The 16786-nt window shown below is 40.7% G+C and overlaps 1 protein-coding gene across 1 annotated transcript in view; it reads right to left on the bottom strand.

The window, feature by feature from the left end:
• Nucleotides 1-220: 220 nt before the first annotated feature.
• The window catches only part of LOC118431469 (HEAT repeat-containing protein 1-like), a gene marked incomplete at its 3' end in the record, with an annotated part of 20661 nt that continues 4095 nt past the window's right edge, over nucleotides 221-16786 (bottom strand). Inside the window, 34 exon segments of the mRNA XM_035842710.1 lie at nucleotides 221-378; nucleotides 640-808; nucleotides 1311-1415; nucleotides 2208-2342; nucleotides 3314-3398; nucleotides 4268-4350; nucleotides 4573-4672; nucleotides 4954-5081; nucleotides 5539-5757; nucleotides 5977-6120; nucleotides 6343-6466; nucleotides 6620-6842; nucleotides 7172-7301; nucleotides 7592-7837; nucleotides 8161-8289; nucleotides 8563-8684; nucleotides 9033-9145; nucleotides 9368-9517; nucleotides 9666-9760; nucleotides 9984-10115; nucleotides 10271-10504; nucleotides 10668-10874; nucleotides 11097-11275; nucleotides 11636-11816; nucleotides 12018-12175; nucleotides 12805-12994; nucleotides 13136-13342; nucleotides 13499-13620; nucleotides 13950-14238; nucleotides 14505-14600; nucleotides 14889-15234; nucleotides 15466-15595; nucleotides 15878-16008; nucleotides 16473-16558. Of these exon segments, the coding sequence (XP_035698603.1) occupies nucleotides 221-378; nucleotides 640-808; nucleotides 1311-1415; nucleotides 2208-2342; nucleotides 3314-3398; nucleotides 4268-4350; nucleotides 4573-4672; nucleotides 4954-5081; nucleotides 5539-5757; nucleotides 5977-6120; nucleotides 6343-6466; nucleotides 6620-6842; nucleotides 7172-7301; nucleotides 7592-7837; nucleotides 8161-8289; nucleotides 8563-8684; nucleotides 9033-9145; nucleotides 9368-9517; nucleotides 9666-9760; nucleotides 9984-10115; nucleotides 10271-10504; nucleotides 10668-10874; nucleotides 11097-11275; nucleotides 11636-11816; nucleotides 12018-12175; nucleotides 12805-12994; nucleotides 13136-13342; nucleotides 13499-13620; nucleotides 13950-14238; nucleotides 14505-14600; nucleotides 14889-15234; nucleotides 15466-15595; nucleotides 15878-16008; nucleotides 16473-16558 (5346 nt within the window).

Below are 16786 nucleotides of genomic sequence, written 5' to 3'. Positions count from 1 at the left end.
CATCTAGATTGTAGCGTGTCTGTAGGAATAAATGGAAAACCTGTGTTCAAGTTATTTTCGGTCATCGCTCTATTTGCATGACATATCCTACAGCTAAATGTATCCTTACTAGATAAATCCCAACTCCCCAATGTTTCAACACCACAACAAGATGTAACGTTATGTTCCAACATCAGAGTCATCATTGGGTGTTTGATGTGTCAGAACATCCCCTTCTTACCTGGTCCACCAGAGGCTGCATCAGGAGGTCAAAGGTCTCCTTGTTGACAAAGTTCTCATTATCATACAGGAACACCTTATGGAGACAGTCCATGATGTATCCTAGCAACAGGGAGGACTTCCTCTGGTCTGCATCGCTGTCACCAAAATACGACTCTTCTGTAAAGAAAGGAACAACTGTCATTCTTCAGATAAATCTGGTATGAAGTTTTTGTTTAATGTAATGTTTAACATCATTTAAGTACAGTTTTGCCACACAAAAACAAAAGAAAAACCTGGAAAACATGTTCTAATTTCTCATCTACCACTTATAAGACATGCAATATATGTTGTGCATACCTTTAAAACATTACAGATGCTATAAAAGCTGCATCATTCTTTATCAACCTAACTTTCTTAAAACACAATCTACTGAAATACCTGCTTTGATGACATTGTTGGAGTCTAGAGTAGCGGCAGCATTTTTGACAATGTGGCCAGCAAACAGCACAAACAGACTCTTGAGCCTGTCAGCCATGGCCTCTGCCAGCCGGTAGAACGTCAGTAACCGTTCCCTGGAACTGTCAGGTCGGCTGGCCCAGTCATACAGCTGGAGTATGGAAAAAAACAAGCATTTAAAACCTTTAACTAGAAATAGATTCATCTCCAGTCGTAAGGTCATGTTTTTTGTGTGAGGAAAATTATTATACAGGTTTCCATTCATGTTTTGCACTAAAACTTTTCGTTACGTGTGGGATATAATCATATTATTACATGAATCTGAGTTATAATTTACCTTTACCTATACTTCATCATATCATGAATTTTCTGAAGCTCAGTATTGGAAAATTGTTTTGGGTTGCTTTTTTGCAGAATGTCTGCTTCAAATCAGGCTGACTTTCATCAAACTGAGACATGAAATATTCAAGTGCAGATTATTTTTTTTGTGTGTGAAAAAAGAAAAGTTCAATAACAGACGTATACAATAGCTCCCACATTCTTCATATAGATACATGTACATGGAATATGAAACACATTTTAGCATATTACTGTCACACGAAGTCATTAAATGAGTTTTTCCACTTAGTAGTTTTGACAATGACATATTTTACCTTGAAGAACATGGGTCTGAAGGTGACCTCGGACAACTTCATCACCAAGGACAGAACTGCCTCCATCACATGACCTTCAACTTGCTGTACAACTTCAAGGTCATCCTGCAGGCAAACAGCAATTACAACAAATTACTTGGGAAATGGATCAGTTTGTCAAAATGCAACTTGGTATAATTACTATAATTGCTTCCACCAAAGGAGACCTAGTTTAATTTTCATTCCAGATTTGAGTGCTTTTCCATCTAGCAATTCATCTTCAAGTAAATATACTTTATATACATGTATAGCACATTTCAACGCACAGCTGGCAAAATAATGAACATTATGTTTTGTTATTATAAAACTGTTCATAAAACTATTTCCTACATCCTCAAATTTGTTTTTGCAGCTGTGAGAGATCCGATTTGTGACACAATTTTGTTATTCATAATTCATTCACAGATCGTCATTCCTTTCAAGTAGAAAACAAAGGAAATAAATTTCAATAGTAAAGCCACATTAATGGTATGGCTAAATTCTTCTTATTCAGTCACAATGAATCTACTGAGCGCTTCTTTAGAGACTCTGTAGTAATCTCAGATGTTCTTACAAATTAGACCAAATATCACTTATTATTACTCCAAGGATCCTTCATTCTTTGACTTATTACTCCAAGGATCCTTCATTCTTTGACTAATTACACTGAGGTAGAAAGAGATGTACTCTGAGTAATTCTACATGTATCTTTCATGTCTTGCAGAAATAAGCAATGAATGCATGACATGCATAGAACAGATGGCCGTAGGTCATCACTATCAGGTGAGTTATCAATACTGTGACAGCCCAATTCTAAGTTAAGCCTATAGGTATCACACCCTGACCTGTCCAGTCATCATTCTCCACCCACAAAGTTACCTGTGCATGTTTGGCTCTGTAGTTGAGTGCAGTCATGAAGAAAGTGACCATCTGGGATTGGTGTGCGCCGATGTCATCTTTAGACATGGTGGTGATACGCTCCGACAGAACAGACATGAGAGCACCAATACCACCCTGGATACAACATAATCAAACAAGGACTAAGTCAGAAGTCTAAGTATTAAAACATAGATTAACATATATGATCATTTCCAGAGTCTGACTCTACATTTTGTACACTCACTGAATACAGTTATTCTGTACATCCAACCAAACTTAACACTGATGAGCAGTCAATAATGAAAGGTTTTCACCTCAGAAATAGGACATATTTTTTCTCACCTGTGTGAGAGAGATCTTAAAAATTCTAAATGAAATTAAATTCACATGAATAAAATACATGTTACAATATTTTCAATGTTAAACTTTAAAAGATTCCATAACTATGTACCATTGGCCCTCTGAGTAATGACCAGTCAAAGTCCGATGAGAGTTGCCAAGGTACTTAACAAAAGGCCTTGAACTATCATAAGTAAAAGGCAAAATGCCCAGCACATTAATCATCCACAGAGTGCACAGTGAGCAATCAATAATACACTATGCGAAATAATGAGTTCGTAATTAACGCATCATTTCCAATTTTGCTGCAGCCAATTACATGGCATTGACCTTTAACATCCTGGCAGCCTGCTTCATTTTTCCCATTTGGAGGACAGCCAACTGTATCATATATGCAGGGTAATCGAAACTGTCTATGACTTCTTGTATCTTTGTTAACACCATATATAAAAGCTGCCTTCAAGTTGCCCAAAACATGAATGTTATCAATTCTATAAGCAAAATTCATGAGATAAAATTCTGACATAATGTTACATGAATAAATAAAAACATATCAAATTGGCAAGATTGGCAAACATTTTTTAATTAATAAAAAATGGACCTAAATGTAACTAACAAATCTGCCTTGTGATAAGCTCCAAACTAGAATGTTTTTGTTTAGTGCACTCTATACTGAAAATCTTGACTCAAACTCTTTTACTTGTCATTTCAATCTAAGAAAAGTGGTCAAGGTGCAACCTGGTCACAGAACAATGATAGGTTCATACCTGGGTGTGTTTCTGTAGCTCATCATAACAATGTGCTATGGCAGGGAGGAGGATACGTGGGGCAATGGTGCTGGCCAGGCAGTGTCTGAAGAATGAGAAGTAAGGGGTAAAACAGACATATAGATATTGAGTGTGCTGACAAATAACAAGGATAAATTAAGCTTAACTGCTCAGGATCAAATAAGTATCAAACAATTCATTGATGTTTTGGGGGAAAAAAGTAGAAGTGATCGTTTGTCTAACCTTCATTGATGTAAACACTTAAGTGAGCGTAAATTCCCATTTACCTGATCCATGATATTGCCACATAAGCAACTGTGACATGAATTGTACAATGTACCAATGCAGCATTAGTAATCCTGATGTATATTTACTTCAGACATTCAGTGTTCAAGGCAATCTTGAAACAATGTTTTTTGATGTGGCAGTATTATGGTAATCTTCAAGCAGATTAATGGTGGCGTAATATAGTATCAAACCCACCGTAGGATCTGCATTCATTCGGCTTTACAAAAGGCTATTAACATCCAATTGTTGCCTAATCAAACTGTGCTTGCTGTGTAGGTGTTAATTTCCCTCCTTCCTGTTTGGCACAGATCTCCTACATGGATGTGCGCAGGTGAACTTGTCCCAATAAAGATGTAAATTGCTTGTAAAATCATTAGCACATCGGATATTCGTGTAGCTGTTAATATGGCACAGGGAGGGGCAGAGACACCTTTATTCAATAGAAATGCTCCTCCCTGTTCCAGTGAAGGCAGATATCCGGTGCTCGTTTGACTCCCTTTGGCCGGCTATACTCCTTGGCCAGATTTGATACTATCTTATGGCACAGTAGGATCTGCTTGGAGATTAGTATTATGGCACTTATTGAGAAGGCCTTTATAACAATGTTTTTGATGTGGCAGTATTATGGCACCCATTGGAATTAATTCAATTATGATGATATTATACCTGATGGCCTTCAGCCTTGCTGTGATGTGGGCCTTCTGAGCAAACTCCTTTGCCTCTGCCATCAGCTGGGACAATCTGGTTATCTGGACAACATAAAAAAAACGTAATTACAGCTTTTAAACATCATCAAGAAAACATGAACCTGATATGTGTAACTATCTACATGTATCTTTGAGCAATGCAATGTTACTCTGTTACATAGAGTTGAATATCTCTGCACCTTACATGTGGATATATAATTCTACATGCTTCATATTAATAAAGTAATTTGTCTTGCCTCGGTAACTTTTATAGCATACACATACCTGTAGAAGTAGCTGCAGCAGGTAAGGGCTGAGGAAGTGAGGCAGACTCTCACACACTTTGTGTGCAGCTGTCAGGGCACTCAGCAGCAACAACTCCTGACTGGAAAGTAATATTCACAGATTTCAACTATATGATGTAATGATACCAATCACACAGGCTTGAAGTGCATTAGTTTTTCTCTTCTCGAGTAATTCTGAGTAACTGATGGCTTACAATTAGAGGGTACTTCATTTATAGGGTTGTCCTCAATTAGCAATACGTGGTAAACATAAATAAGGACATTTACAGCCAGCACAAATTTCCCTACAAACTATGGTTTATTTTCTAACGCAGTTGATTTTAAGATTGGAAACAAATCCTAAATTTGAGTAAACTCTTACCTCTTGGCCAGCTGTGTAGACTGACAGATGTTGATGAGGGGAGGCATGAAGGCGGGGAGGTGGGGGATGGCATGAGCCTTCAGACAGGTGCACAGTTCTGCCAGACACAATAATGCAGCTGATACAACCTGTGGGGGAGGGGGGCACATCATTAGAAGCTGTATGACCTTGCAGCTTTCTCTTTAGCATTTCCTGACTTTAACAATATACAAGGAAACTGAACTCAACATATTGAGTGTGACAAGTTTTTTAACCAATATGATTTTTGTGGGACAGCATGGCGCAAGCAGCAGCACGTTTGACTCAGGCCCAGAAGGTCCTGAGTTCCAACCCCGCCATGTCACCGATCTTGTGCCCTTGGGAAAGGCACTTTACACGACTTTCCTCACTTCACTCAAGTGAAAAATGAGTATATAGGCTACAAAAGTCTTCTGCAAGTTGCTCATTCAATTCACATGACCCATTATCCATTTTGTATCTGTCAAGTAACTTTGTCACGCAGTTATTACCTTTTTTTTTCAGTTATCATTTCTTTTCTTTCTTTCTTGCTATAAATGAATTTGTCAAAAACTTTTTCCTTCTTACCAAAGGGTTTTCCTCAGTGTTGCCCATGATTTTCGTAACCCCCTTCAGAACCTCCACAAAGCTGTCTGGGTGAGCAGTTCCTAGTGCCCGACAGAGCAGCTTCAGACTGTACAGGGCAGTCTGCCGATTAACAGCCAACTCCTCAGCTGTGGGCGTGTCTTCTTTGGTGGCCATGGCAACATTCTGTAACTCCTGGAGCATATCCAGCAGTAGAGAGACCTAGAACAAAGATATTCCTTGTTAAACTGATTGGGTAGAACTATCTATTTTCATTTCGATAATCCATTTGTTTTACCTATACAAATTCCTTGAATGTACTGATCTGTGTTTTTACTATTCCTTCTAAATGTAGTTCTTATTTACATTAATTTAACAAGTGTCTACCCCTACTACTGTTTGATATACTTTTTCTAAAAGCTGTTCCAGTTTGTACCCTACCTCCCCCTGTGCCCATTGTTGCCCTGGTTGTTGTAGTTTGCTGTTGAGCAGCTCCATGGCCTTCTTCCTCACAGTGGCCATGTTATTCTGCATCAGACCTGACACCACTCCAATGAACACTTCGGTGGGCAGCAAGGCATTCACCTGAACAGATCATTTATGTTAGTTCAAGTTTAAAAAACTGAAGTTCCATAATTTACAAACCACCACAACAGTTTTATATACAATCTGGCATGTGCACACTCAATAGATATGAGGCCATTCAATAGTCAAATGTGCTTATATATAGAGCCTAAAAAGGCAATTTTCAGCGAGATTAGAAAATATTCTGAACAAAAAGTACAAACAGGAAAAAAAGACCATCACCTTTTCCAATGTGTCATAGGCTTTGTGCAGTAGAGCTCTCCAGAATCTGGCTGTAGGATTGTTGGAGTTCTTGTCAAGGGACAAGGCAACCTGGCGGATGTACTGCAGGGTTTCCTCTAGTAGACTGGAGAGAGAAAAAAGGTATACTGTATAACGCCCCATAAAATTCATTATTTGGACATTTACACTAAATGCTTTTAAAGAATTGTATTGGTAAGGCATTTGTAGTCACTTAAAACAAAGCTGTAAACATAAAAAACACCTCTAAGCACCATACCTTTGGTACAGCCCTCTCATCTTGTCACTGCCTTCCATCTCTAAGTCCACCAACTGTCCGACAAATGAGCTGTTGCCTAGCAACACTGGGAAGAAACTGATGGCCAGGAACTTGAAGTTCCGCAGCTGGCGAGCCGTATGGTTGGCCACATCAAAGAGAGGCTCTGACTGATTCTCTGACGGAGCTGGTTCATTCCTCCGAGGCCTCTTGGCTGGAGTGGGTCCTTTCATTGGAATGCAAGATATCAAAATTTACTTATTGATACAACAAAGCTTAAATACACTTCCTTTGACAAGCAACAAGCAAAGAACTAAATTCTTGTGGACACCAATATTGATACATGGCTCCTCCATTCAGTAGTACTTTAGCAGCTGAATATGTCCTTGTTCTGCAAGCTTTGAACTATTAGGTAAATATGATGAGGTGTTGGATCAGATTTTTCGATCATACTACTCTCAATTTTGAAAATTGTTGTAGTGGCTCAATACGAAGACTGTTATTCAGTATACACAGATAATATGACAGCATTGAAACAGTTTGACACCCACACACCTCTCCGGTCCTCTTTGTCCTCGGGAAGACTGGAGACATACTTCAGTAACTTCACAAGGCTGAGCACCTGGACATCTGGAGGGAAGTGTGAACACAGCTCCACACAGAACTCTGCATCTGTGTCTAGCACCTGGAGGGGGGGGGGGGGAGGGGTAGGGAGGCAGCAAAGTGTCAGATGAACATGTTTGTAAAACATGTGAATACAGTTCCACATAGAACTCTGCAGCTGTGAGGGGAGGGGGCGGGGGCTGTAAACGGTATAAGAGGGAATCAAAGTGTGTGTAAGTACAAATGTAAAGATACAAAGAGCTTCTAAAATTATAGCACTTCTTAATCTTACAAATGACTATCAATCCTTGAAAATTTATCACCTCAGTAAAAACAAAAGGATAAGTAGATGTGCAATAAGTCTTCACCAACCTTGTCCTCTCCATCTGAGTGATCTCCTCCCCCAGTCTTCCCCACCACTTTACTCTCAAACACCAGCGCTAACGTTGTCCACAGGTACTGACTCCCACCAACGGTACGCACAAGATGATGGAACACGGCCTGCCGGCGGTGCTCCGGTATGTGCGGCAGGGCGTCCACAAATACACGGATCACCATGGCAACAATGCTGTCCAGCTTCTGGTTGGCTACAGTGAGAGACGGGTTCCGTTCGCTAGCCTAGGGTAAGGAAAAAAGTTTCAGACTTTAAAATGCCTGGCTAAAATGTATCACGGCCTAAAAAGGGTGAAGTTAAAGACAATAAAAACTAAGCTAACTTTCATATTGTTAAGTTGTTCATTATTAATCTTTTTTCTGCAGAATGGATACATGTAAGAGACAACCCCATCATTCTTCTCTCACAAAAAAACTATCATGTCACTGATGTCATATTGTACAATTGTTTTAAAGGTGCTCATATAATGAGTCTACAGACTACTGTAGCTTGACTTCATATATGAAGCTAAGACATGTAAGTGGTAAGATTGTATTATCAGTGTGACCTGTATGAGAGCAGGTATGACCGTGTCCACAGTTCTGGTGATGATCTGTAGACTGTAGGTGTCGTCCTGTCGCAGCACGTGGGCTCCCATGAAGGTGAAGATAGCCATGGCCTGGTGCAACACCTTATCCTGCAATGGGGGAGGGGGGCAGTTGGTATACAACAAAAAAGCACTGTGAAATGTGCAGGTGAATGATGTAAAACAGCAAGACACTAGTCAAAACATTGAACTATTAAAATTTGTTGATTAGTGAGATATTTTACAATATCGGTACATCCAGCTATTGTAGCAAGAAGTACCAGTTAGCTGTATTTGATAGACAGTCAGCTGATCTTCATACAAAGGAGACAGTGTATTGTTGAATTTTTTTCTCTATTACATGTTGATTTGCACTGTACTTACAGGGAAGAGCCCAGCTGCTGTTCCGAGCAACAGCAGTGCCTGGTTATGGGTCTGAGGGCTGTCAGACAGCTGGATACACTGCACAACCAGCTCAGCATTAAACTGTTCCTCGGGAAGCACAGCTATAGGAAACAAGGGTTTATATCAATAAATGTAAGATTCTTTGTTGTCACTGTTACAATTTACATGTACCTGTATCTATTCTCCTTTTGATTTCTAATGACATATGTACAAATATCATTACTGGTATATTTTAGAACCTTTTCTAAATAATGGTGCAATATATAGACAATATAAGTGTAGTTTCAAGATGATAAAGATGACAATATAAAGAAAAGTTGATTACACATTTAAGCCTTGAATTCTTTACATCTACACTACATGCTTCTATTGATTGCATATAGGTATTTCTGTATGTTGTCATTTTGCATAATGAAGTAGTTGATTGCAAATTAATGACAGATATCAACCTGGTGGCAAGGGCTTGTTGTCAGGTGAGAGTCGCTCACAGGTGTTGAGTAGACAGGTGAGAACCAGCTGCTTCAGGTACTCCACAGGTGTCTGCTCCTCCTCCTCCAGACACCTGAGTCAAGAAACATCTTTCAATGACTTTTCCATGACTTATGACTCTGTTTTGACATTGATTCATCAAAAACAGTTAACATCACATCCTTTCAATTTCCTTACAACTAACAATAATCTAAACTGCATCTAAAATGCCAGTATGGTATTGTACCCAAATGAACAGCCCATAATTACAGTCAGTCCATCTTCATAGAATCAATCAACCTCATTGACCACCAACCTTGCTAGGATTGCAAACAGAGGTGGCACAATAAGCTGCAGGTTCCGCACTTTCTTCTTGTTCTGTAGCATTTCCAGGATGACCGTCACTCGGCGCCACGGTTCGCTGTCCGTCGCTGACCGCTGTGTTACCTTGGCCTGCAGAGTAGCTCTGTGATACAAATGTAATGTCAGCATGAATTCCAAGGAAAAGGGTACAAACTTGGTAATTTGGTTACTAATTTGTTACTAATCAACCGGCTTCCAAGTCTTGGATAATCAACCGGCTTCCAAATCTTGGATATCTAACATTTAGTTACCTTCTTATCTTCTTGGCACCTCTAACTGAGGTGGAAGGAGCAGACTGTGTGAACTTCTTCAGCTCTATAGCAACTTCTTCAGCCTGGAGGGAAATCTGAGGAAGACAAGAAATCATGGTGACCAAGAGAAAAATGGAGACAATGAAGAATAATCCTAAAGAAATAGACCACATGGGTTAAGGAAAAAGATTTTTGAAATGTTGCTTAATTCTACTTGTATTATTTTTTTGTTATCGTATTATTTCTCTTGGTTTGGAATAATGATGGAATACACCCAAGTTTCAGATGGCCACAGCATTGTCTATCTGAGTAACTTACCACTTTGAGAACATGGCTGATCTCCTTGGCAATTTGAGGGTTGGGGGCAATGACCTGTAGGTCAAACAGGGTACACAACAGCGCTTGTCGCACAGCAGGGGAGGGCAGCGAGGAAAAGAACTCTTTTGTGATCTGCAAAAAAAAAACAGGCAGCATTCATTTATGTACACTTAACTAAGGGTAAATATGTATACATAAGTACATCCATATTAAAGTATATACAGTCACTCATATAGACTCTTCAATTTATTTACTAACAGAAACATATCAACAGAGCAGAGACTAACCTGTCCCAGAGCCATGGTCTGTGGTGACTCCTGGCCATCACACGGTTTACCACTGATCCCCATGGACTTCTGGAACAGCTGCAGGGCCTGATGGGAAGGCTGCAGCAGGGGGGCTGTGGGGACCTGGTATCTCACCAGGATGTGCTGAAGGATGACAGCTTCTTCTGGTGTGAGACCATCTGGACATTTCTCCAGTAGGGTACTCAGCATGGGCAGCAGGGAAGATAATACACCCTGTTGACAAAAACACATGATTGTGATCATTGTAATTTAAAAGTTAGTCAAGTAACTTAAACCCTCTTTTTGTCATTCATGTAAAAATGATTTCATTAGCTTAAAGAAACTACTTTGAAATTAGTGATAAATAGCCACCTTTAATGCTATTATTTCTTCTCACCTGACTGTTCACAAGTTGCAGAGCTTCCAGTAAACCCAGTTTCATATGACAAGGGGTAGCCTCAGCAGTCACATGATTAAGAAGGTTGTCCAATGTGGTCTGAAGTACTGCCTGCTTCGCCTCAGCCTTCTGCTTGTGTTTACCTGGAGATGCTTTACTCACAGGCAGCTTGGCTTGTTCCAAGGGCTTAAAAAGCACCTGAAGGGCCTGGAAAGGGATATCAATATTGAACATTTGAAACAATCTTCAATGTCAGAACAATTTAGCTTTCAAAAAAATACTCTAGCTTAGTTTAAAATTTATGTTTAATATGTTACGTTTACAATCCTTTAACTTATCTGTTTACCAGTTATATGCAATATGTAACAGTAGCTGAACAAAACGTACAGCAGCCATATCTAGATATGGATCATCAACATGCTAACATACCTGTTTCAGGTGGTTGTTGTCTGCTACCAGTTCTTCCCTGGCATGGACCAGTCTCTTCACTAGGACCTCTCCATACATGGAGCTGCCTGACCATTCCAACAGTGCCCCCAACACTGCCACCGCTGCTTCCCTTACTGTAGGGACTCTGTGCTGTAAGGTCACTAGCAGGGAGGGCAGCACTGGAGGTGGGGAGGGGGGTTCAATCATGGGTTTTGTTAAGTATGTTTTGCCTTCTTGCTAAGTAGCGAGCTTGCTCTGGTCAGGATATACAAATTTGATATACAAAACCTAAAGGCGTACAAGCATGCATGCCTCTAGATCTACGCATGTATTTGTCTTGTCCAAGAGAATGTAACATGAAGTTCATCATTTTCCTATCAATTGATGTTTCATAAATGGAAATGTGCTATATGGAAACATTGTCAATCATTGCTGACAGGGACGCATGGTCTCCCATCACAACTCAAGACCGAATGGACTCGACTTAAGCAAGCAAGTAAGCATATGGAAGCAGAAAGGAAAGGAAAACAGTATCGTACCACCAGACTCCTTGCTGAGTAGTTCTGACACTGCCTTGTCAGCAGAGCTGTTGATGCACACAGCTGCCATGTGGAGCGCCCGGACCTGCACCAGGGCTCGGGCGTGGCTGGTGTTGTCATGGTGACACACCCATAACATGGACAGGAACCTGAATAAGGTCGTGGTCTCTGGTAGGTGCACCTGCAGAAAAGAATGTTGTTGTTTTTGAAAGAAAAGAAAAACTTTCTATCTCATGTTCTCTTTGAAAATCTTGGGTATAGAACTATAAACTTGAAAACTAGTGCTATATGTACACTTGTAAGCATACAGTGGAGTACCCCATAACACCAGAATGTAAACTCAACAGTCTCTGTACAAGTGTCAGAAAGTGTTTAAGGTCACCTTGAGAAAGTTCTGCATGAGCTGTCTCCAGTGGGGAATGTAGTGATCTGCTTTGTTTCCTGATGTGAAGGTCACCAGAAGGTCAAATAGCTGTACCAACAGGGACAGGTAGGACTTCTGGGAAGGATCAGCTGTCTGCTGGCTCCACCACTGCTGAGCTGCAGAAGACAAAGAATGTTTGTTAGGTTATGTGGCACATGAACCATACTTGTCCTTGGTGCTGAACACCATCCACACACAAACAGACCTGTCCTTGGTGCTAACCACCATCCACATACTAACACCTGTCCTTGGTGCTTAACACCATCCACAAACAGACCTGTCCTTGCTGCTGACCACCATTCACACACTACATGTAGCTGTCCTTGGTGCTGAGCTCTATCCACACACAAACATACCTGTCCTTGGTGCTGAACACCATCCACACACTAACTCTTCCTGTCCTTGGTGCTGAACACCATCCACACACTAACTCTTCCTGTCCTTGGTGCTGAACACCATCCACAAATAGAACTGTCCTTGGTGCTGAACACCATTGTCACACAAACACAATTGTCCTTGGTGCTGAATGTTGTCCATATTTCAATTCACACATAAATACACACATTAACACCTGTTCCTTAGCTGGACACAGGTAGGCACACATGTCCCTAGTTTTAAACATAATTTACACAGTGTTAATCCTGCATTACAGTAACATTTAAGATACAATTTTACAATAGTAAGTGTTATTGTGCCACCAAATTACACCAAGTAAAAGAAGACAGACTTTTGACATATAACTCACATTTCAAGTCTGCAGGAACATGTAGGTTGACTATGATGTTGTTCAGCAGCCAGAGAAGAACTGGAACAAACTGTGGGCTGTCAGGTCCCAAGCCTTGGTAGCTCATCTTCTGGTAGTGAATTGACAAGTTCTGTGGCATGATGGCAACCTTGGTGTGGAGGAATTTCAGCTTCTGCACATCCAGTGAACTCTGCAAAGGGGAGTAAATTCACTATCTAGTTAACACTTTTTGTCTTGGCAGCAAAGAGTCAAGTGAACACTGTCAGTGCCAAATCCAAAAACAACTATTTCACTACAATCTAAATGCAGATTTTTAGGTAATGTCACATACCTTCCCTCTCTGCAATGGCTTGCTGCCTTCTGAGAACCCCACTTGGTGCAGCCTGTTGCAGACCAGATCCAGCGCCTGCTGACACAAGGCCCCCTGGTCGCCCGAGTCCAGCTGCCCAATCAGATGTGCCAGGATGAAGCTAACAACCATGGGCAGATCACAACAATCCTCTGTGGAAGATGTTGCTGCCTCATATAGCTTTTGAATCTTAAGAAAATAAACAGAGAAAAACAGGGGTAGTTACAACACTTGTGTGATCCATTCAAAGAAAAAGTAAAGATATTAAGAGTTCTAACAACTGTCCAATAAAGAGATTAGAATGTCTTGACTAACGAAAATTTTAAATGATGAAACAGAATGTACCATTGACTTCCTCGTGTCTGATTCCATGGCTGCCAGGTTCCCTGCAAGATGACTAACCAAGCCCTGATTGGCTGTTGCCATGACAACATTGACATCACTACTCTGACTCAGATGGCTCCATGCTGTGAAAGGAGGAATGCAGTCAGTATGCCGTGTAACAAGTACCAACTGCAGAGAGGAACAGTAAAATAGTCAGGATTTGGACTGACAGATTTACCTTTATTTTCTTGTCTGTCTTTTAATATTCTATGACAAGTTTTCAACTTGCACTGAACAAGTCATACCTAAGCAAAACAATATAGCTCTTTATGATTTTAAGTTTGGTAACAAGTCTGGCAATGTTAGAAATTTAGCCAATGGCATATAAATCTTTAGGATTTAAAGTCTGGTAATAGGAGCTGCAATGTTAGAAGTTTTACCAGTGTTAATAATGAGTTAGTTATCAACCTACGTGCACTGTTGTGTCTACCTTGCTGGGCCCCTTTGAGCAGCGGATGCTCCTGACACAGGTAGGACCGCGCTACCATAGCTGCCGTGGTGACCTCCCCAGACTTGGCGTTGGGGACGACCACAAACATGAGCGGCAGAACAGCGACCGCCACCTTGTCGTGAACGGCAGGGTTATCCTGTAGGAGGGCCGCGCTGGTCAGGAGTTCTGCGGCCGCTTCACTCAAACCGCTCCGACGGAGTAGCGGAATCAAGGTGTCCTCAAGTCCCTCCTTAGGTAGGGTGGGCAGGTCCTACACAGAGAGTTGAAAAAGTTCAAGTATCATAAAGTCCATATATCATATTATCCTATGTAAATTGTAGGACAATATTGAACTCACCAAACATACTTGGACTATCACTGCACAAAGGTTAAAAACAAGTGACAGTTTCACCTTTTGTATGCTTCAGACATAGTCTTGAGTACAGAGCAAACAGGCACATCAAACTACACACATGTAGCTTTGTACTGTGCTGATGTTATACAATGTTCTCAGTATTCTCTGAAGAAAACACATACCTTCATAATGCCGAGTGCAGCCATTACAACACCATCATCATCATCTCTAAGTCTTTGGACTAGACCATCCCTCACGAACTGCATATCAGCTTCTCCCTGTAACACAGATTCATGACATTTGTTAAAATTATCTTGTGGCCATGCATTTTTCCTGCCAACCTTTTCTTTAAAAATTTGTGTTATTCCGATGTTGTTCTTTTCTAATTTCTTCACATAAAAACTTAATCTAAGTTGACCTGTTCCTGAAATCATTGATCACTCATATATGGTATGGCTTATTTTTACATTCACTGTTCAATTTGAGTACACATGGATATTGTTACCTTTAACTGAACTAGACATACAGCTGTATGTAACCTTACTAGTTTAGACAGTTACTATTACCTGTTGGCTTTCCCAGGCCTTTGGAAGGTGTTTGACAGCATTTTTGCGTACAGTAGCATTGGGATGGTTAAGAGACAGCACCAGGGATGTCTGTGCTTCAGGGACCAGCTGATGTTTTAACCCTCCAAGTGACAAGCTAACAAACTCCTGCACATGCTCGGCATCATGGGAAGCCTCCTCTGAACTCTGACCCATGTGGATCTGCAGGATGGTATCCATGGCAACAGGGTATCTCCTGTCAATCAGTTTGACAATGGGCCCCACCCTCTCATTTAGAGACTGCACTGTGGCTGATGACTTTCCAGCCACATGACCTCTTACTGTGAGGTACTCTTGGAACAAATGTCTGAAAAAGCAGAAACCATTATTTTTCTTCAACATATCCAAACCTCTATATTTCTTAGCAACCTTTAATACAGAATAATTACACATTGCTCACAGTAAACATCTAGCAAAAACTTAAGAAGGGAAAGAAACATTTTAATTGCACCATGGGGAATTTTGATTTTGACTAGACAATCAATAACAAATGTTCTACACTTAAAAGAGCTTTAAGGATGCATCCTACAACACTCACTTGGCCACCAGTGTCTGTAGTGATTCTGTCAGTTCCACATCTAACAGCAGGTTCTCCAGAAGACCACAGTAGCTGACAGGACCAGTGGTACCATCCTCACCCTCACTGCTGGTACCTGTGGTGGTGGAGACTGGGGACAGAGGTACCCATTAGTACCCAATGGAGAGTTAGATTACTGTACCACAGTTCTTGTGGTACCCTTTTCTTCAAAAACATTGCTACATATCTGTGGGGTAGTGGGTAGGGGTTTAGGGTTGGACACAGGTAGTCTGTAAAATGAATGCAAACTAATTTGACTCATCAAGTCTTACTTCTTGGACCATTGCAGATGTTTTCACTAGTTTGCTTAGTTTTCTTTTACAATAAACAATTAACTTCTATTGTTAGATTATTGTGCCGACAACTTTCTAACCTGTATCATTGACAGCAGCTTTGACAAGTGCTGGTAAGAAGACGGCCAGCAGTCCTGTGATGTCATGAGCAGTGCCCAGTCTGGCCAGGGTCTGCACCAGGCCTGGTACTCTACACAGGTGTTTGAAGGACCTGTGGAAAATGGGAGCTCCATGGTTACAAACACTTTCACAAAGTGCTGATATCAGGAGTGGATACTGGTACAGAAAATTCAAGTCAAAACAAAGGAATTTGTTTGGTTGAGTATCGACTCACTCTGGCAATTTTAAAATCCTACAAGGCTAAATGCCTTTGTGACTGTGAAACTTGCTAGAAATGGCTAATAGTATAAACTCTACTCTACTTCATTCTTGTCATTTTCTTTGACCAGTAAGCCCCAAAAAGTGTGAATGCCCCTTTTTATGTTCTAATAGGTCCAACATCCTGTCCACCAAATTTGTTCAGGTCTGTTCTTTTCAGACTGGTCTAACAAGAAAAAACAGCTTTGTACCGGTACCCATCGTACCGGTACCCAGCCCTACCTGATATGCCTCACAGAGAAACATATTTGCAACTTAGCATAAATGCCAAGTTTAAAAAAGATATCATTTCCCCACCTCTTGGGCAGCTTGTCCACCCGCTGTTTGTGACACAGAACAGCCAGACAGGTGACAGCCTCCACAGACAGCTGTGGGCTGATGTGCTGTGAAATATATGATGTAGAAAACATGCATCATTTGCTGGCACTAAACAGCAGAAGCTTTCAAACTAAAGAACTTAAAGTAAATTACATCACACATGACACTTGTTTTTCAAAAGTCAATATGGCTGCATTGAAAAATTAAGTCTTGTCTTCCATGTCTTCTTTCATGATTATCTTAAAGCCCCCTTTACAAATCAAGAATTTAGCTCGGCCGAGTGTCAGCGAGCT

This window comes from Branchiostoma floridae, chromosome 15 (genome assembly GCF_000003815.2).
Source record: "Branchiostoma floridae strain S238N-H82 chromosome 15, Bfl_VNyyK, whole genome shotgun sequence".
Lineage (NCBI taxonomy): Eukaryota > Metazoa > Chordata > Leptocardii > Amphioxiformes > Branchiostomatidae > Branchiostoma > Branchiostoma floridae.
This window is presented reverse-complemented; position numbering and strand designations above follow the sequence as displayed.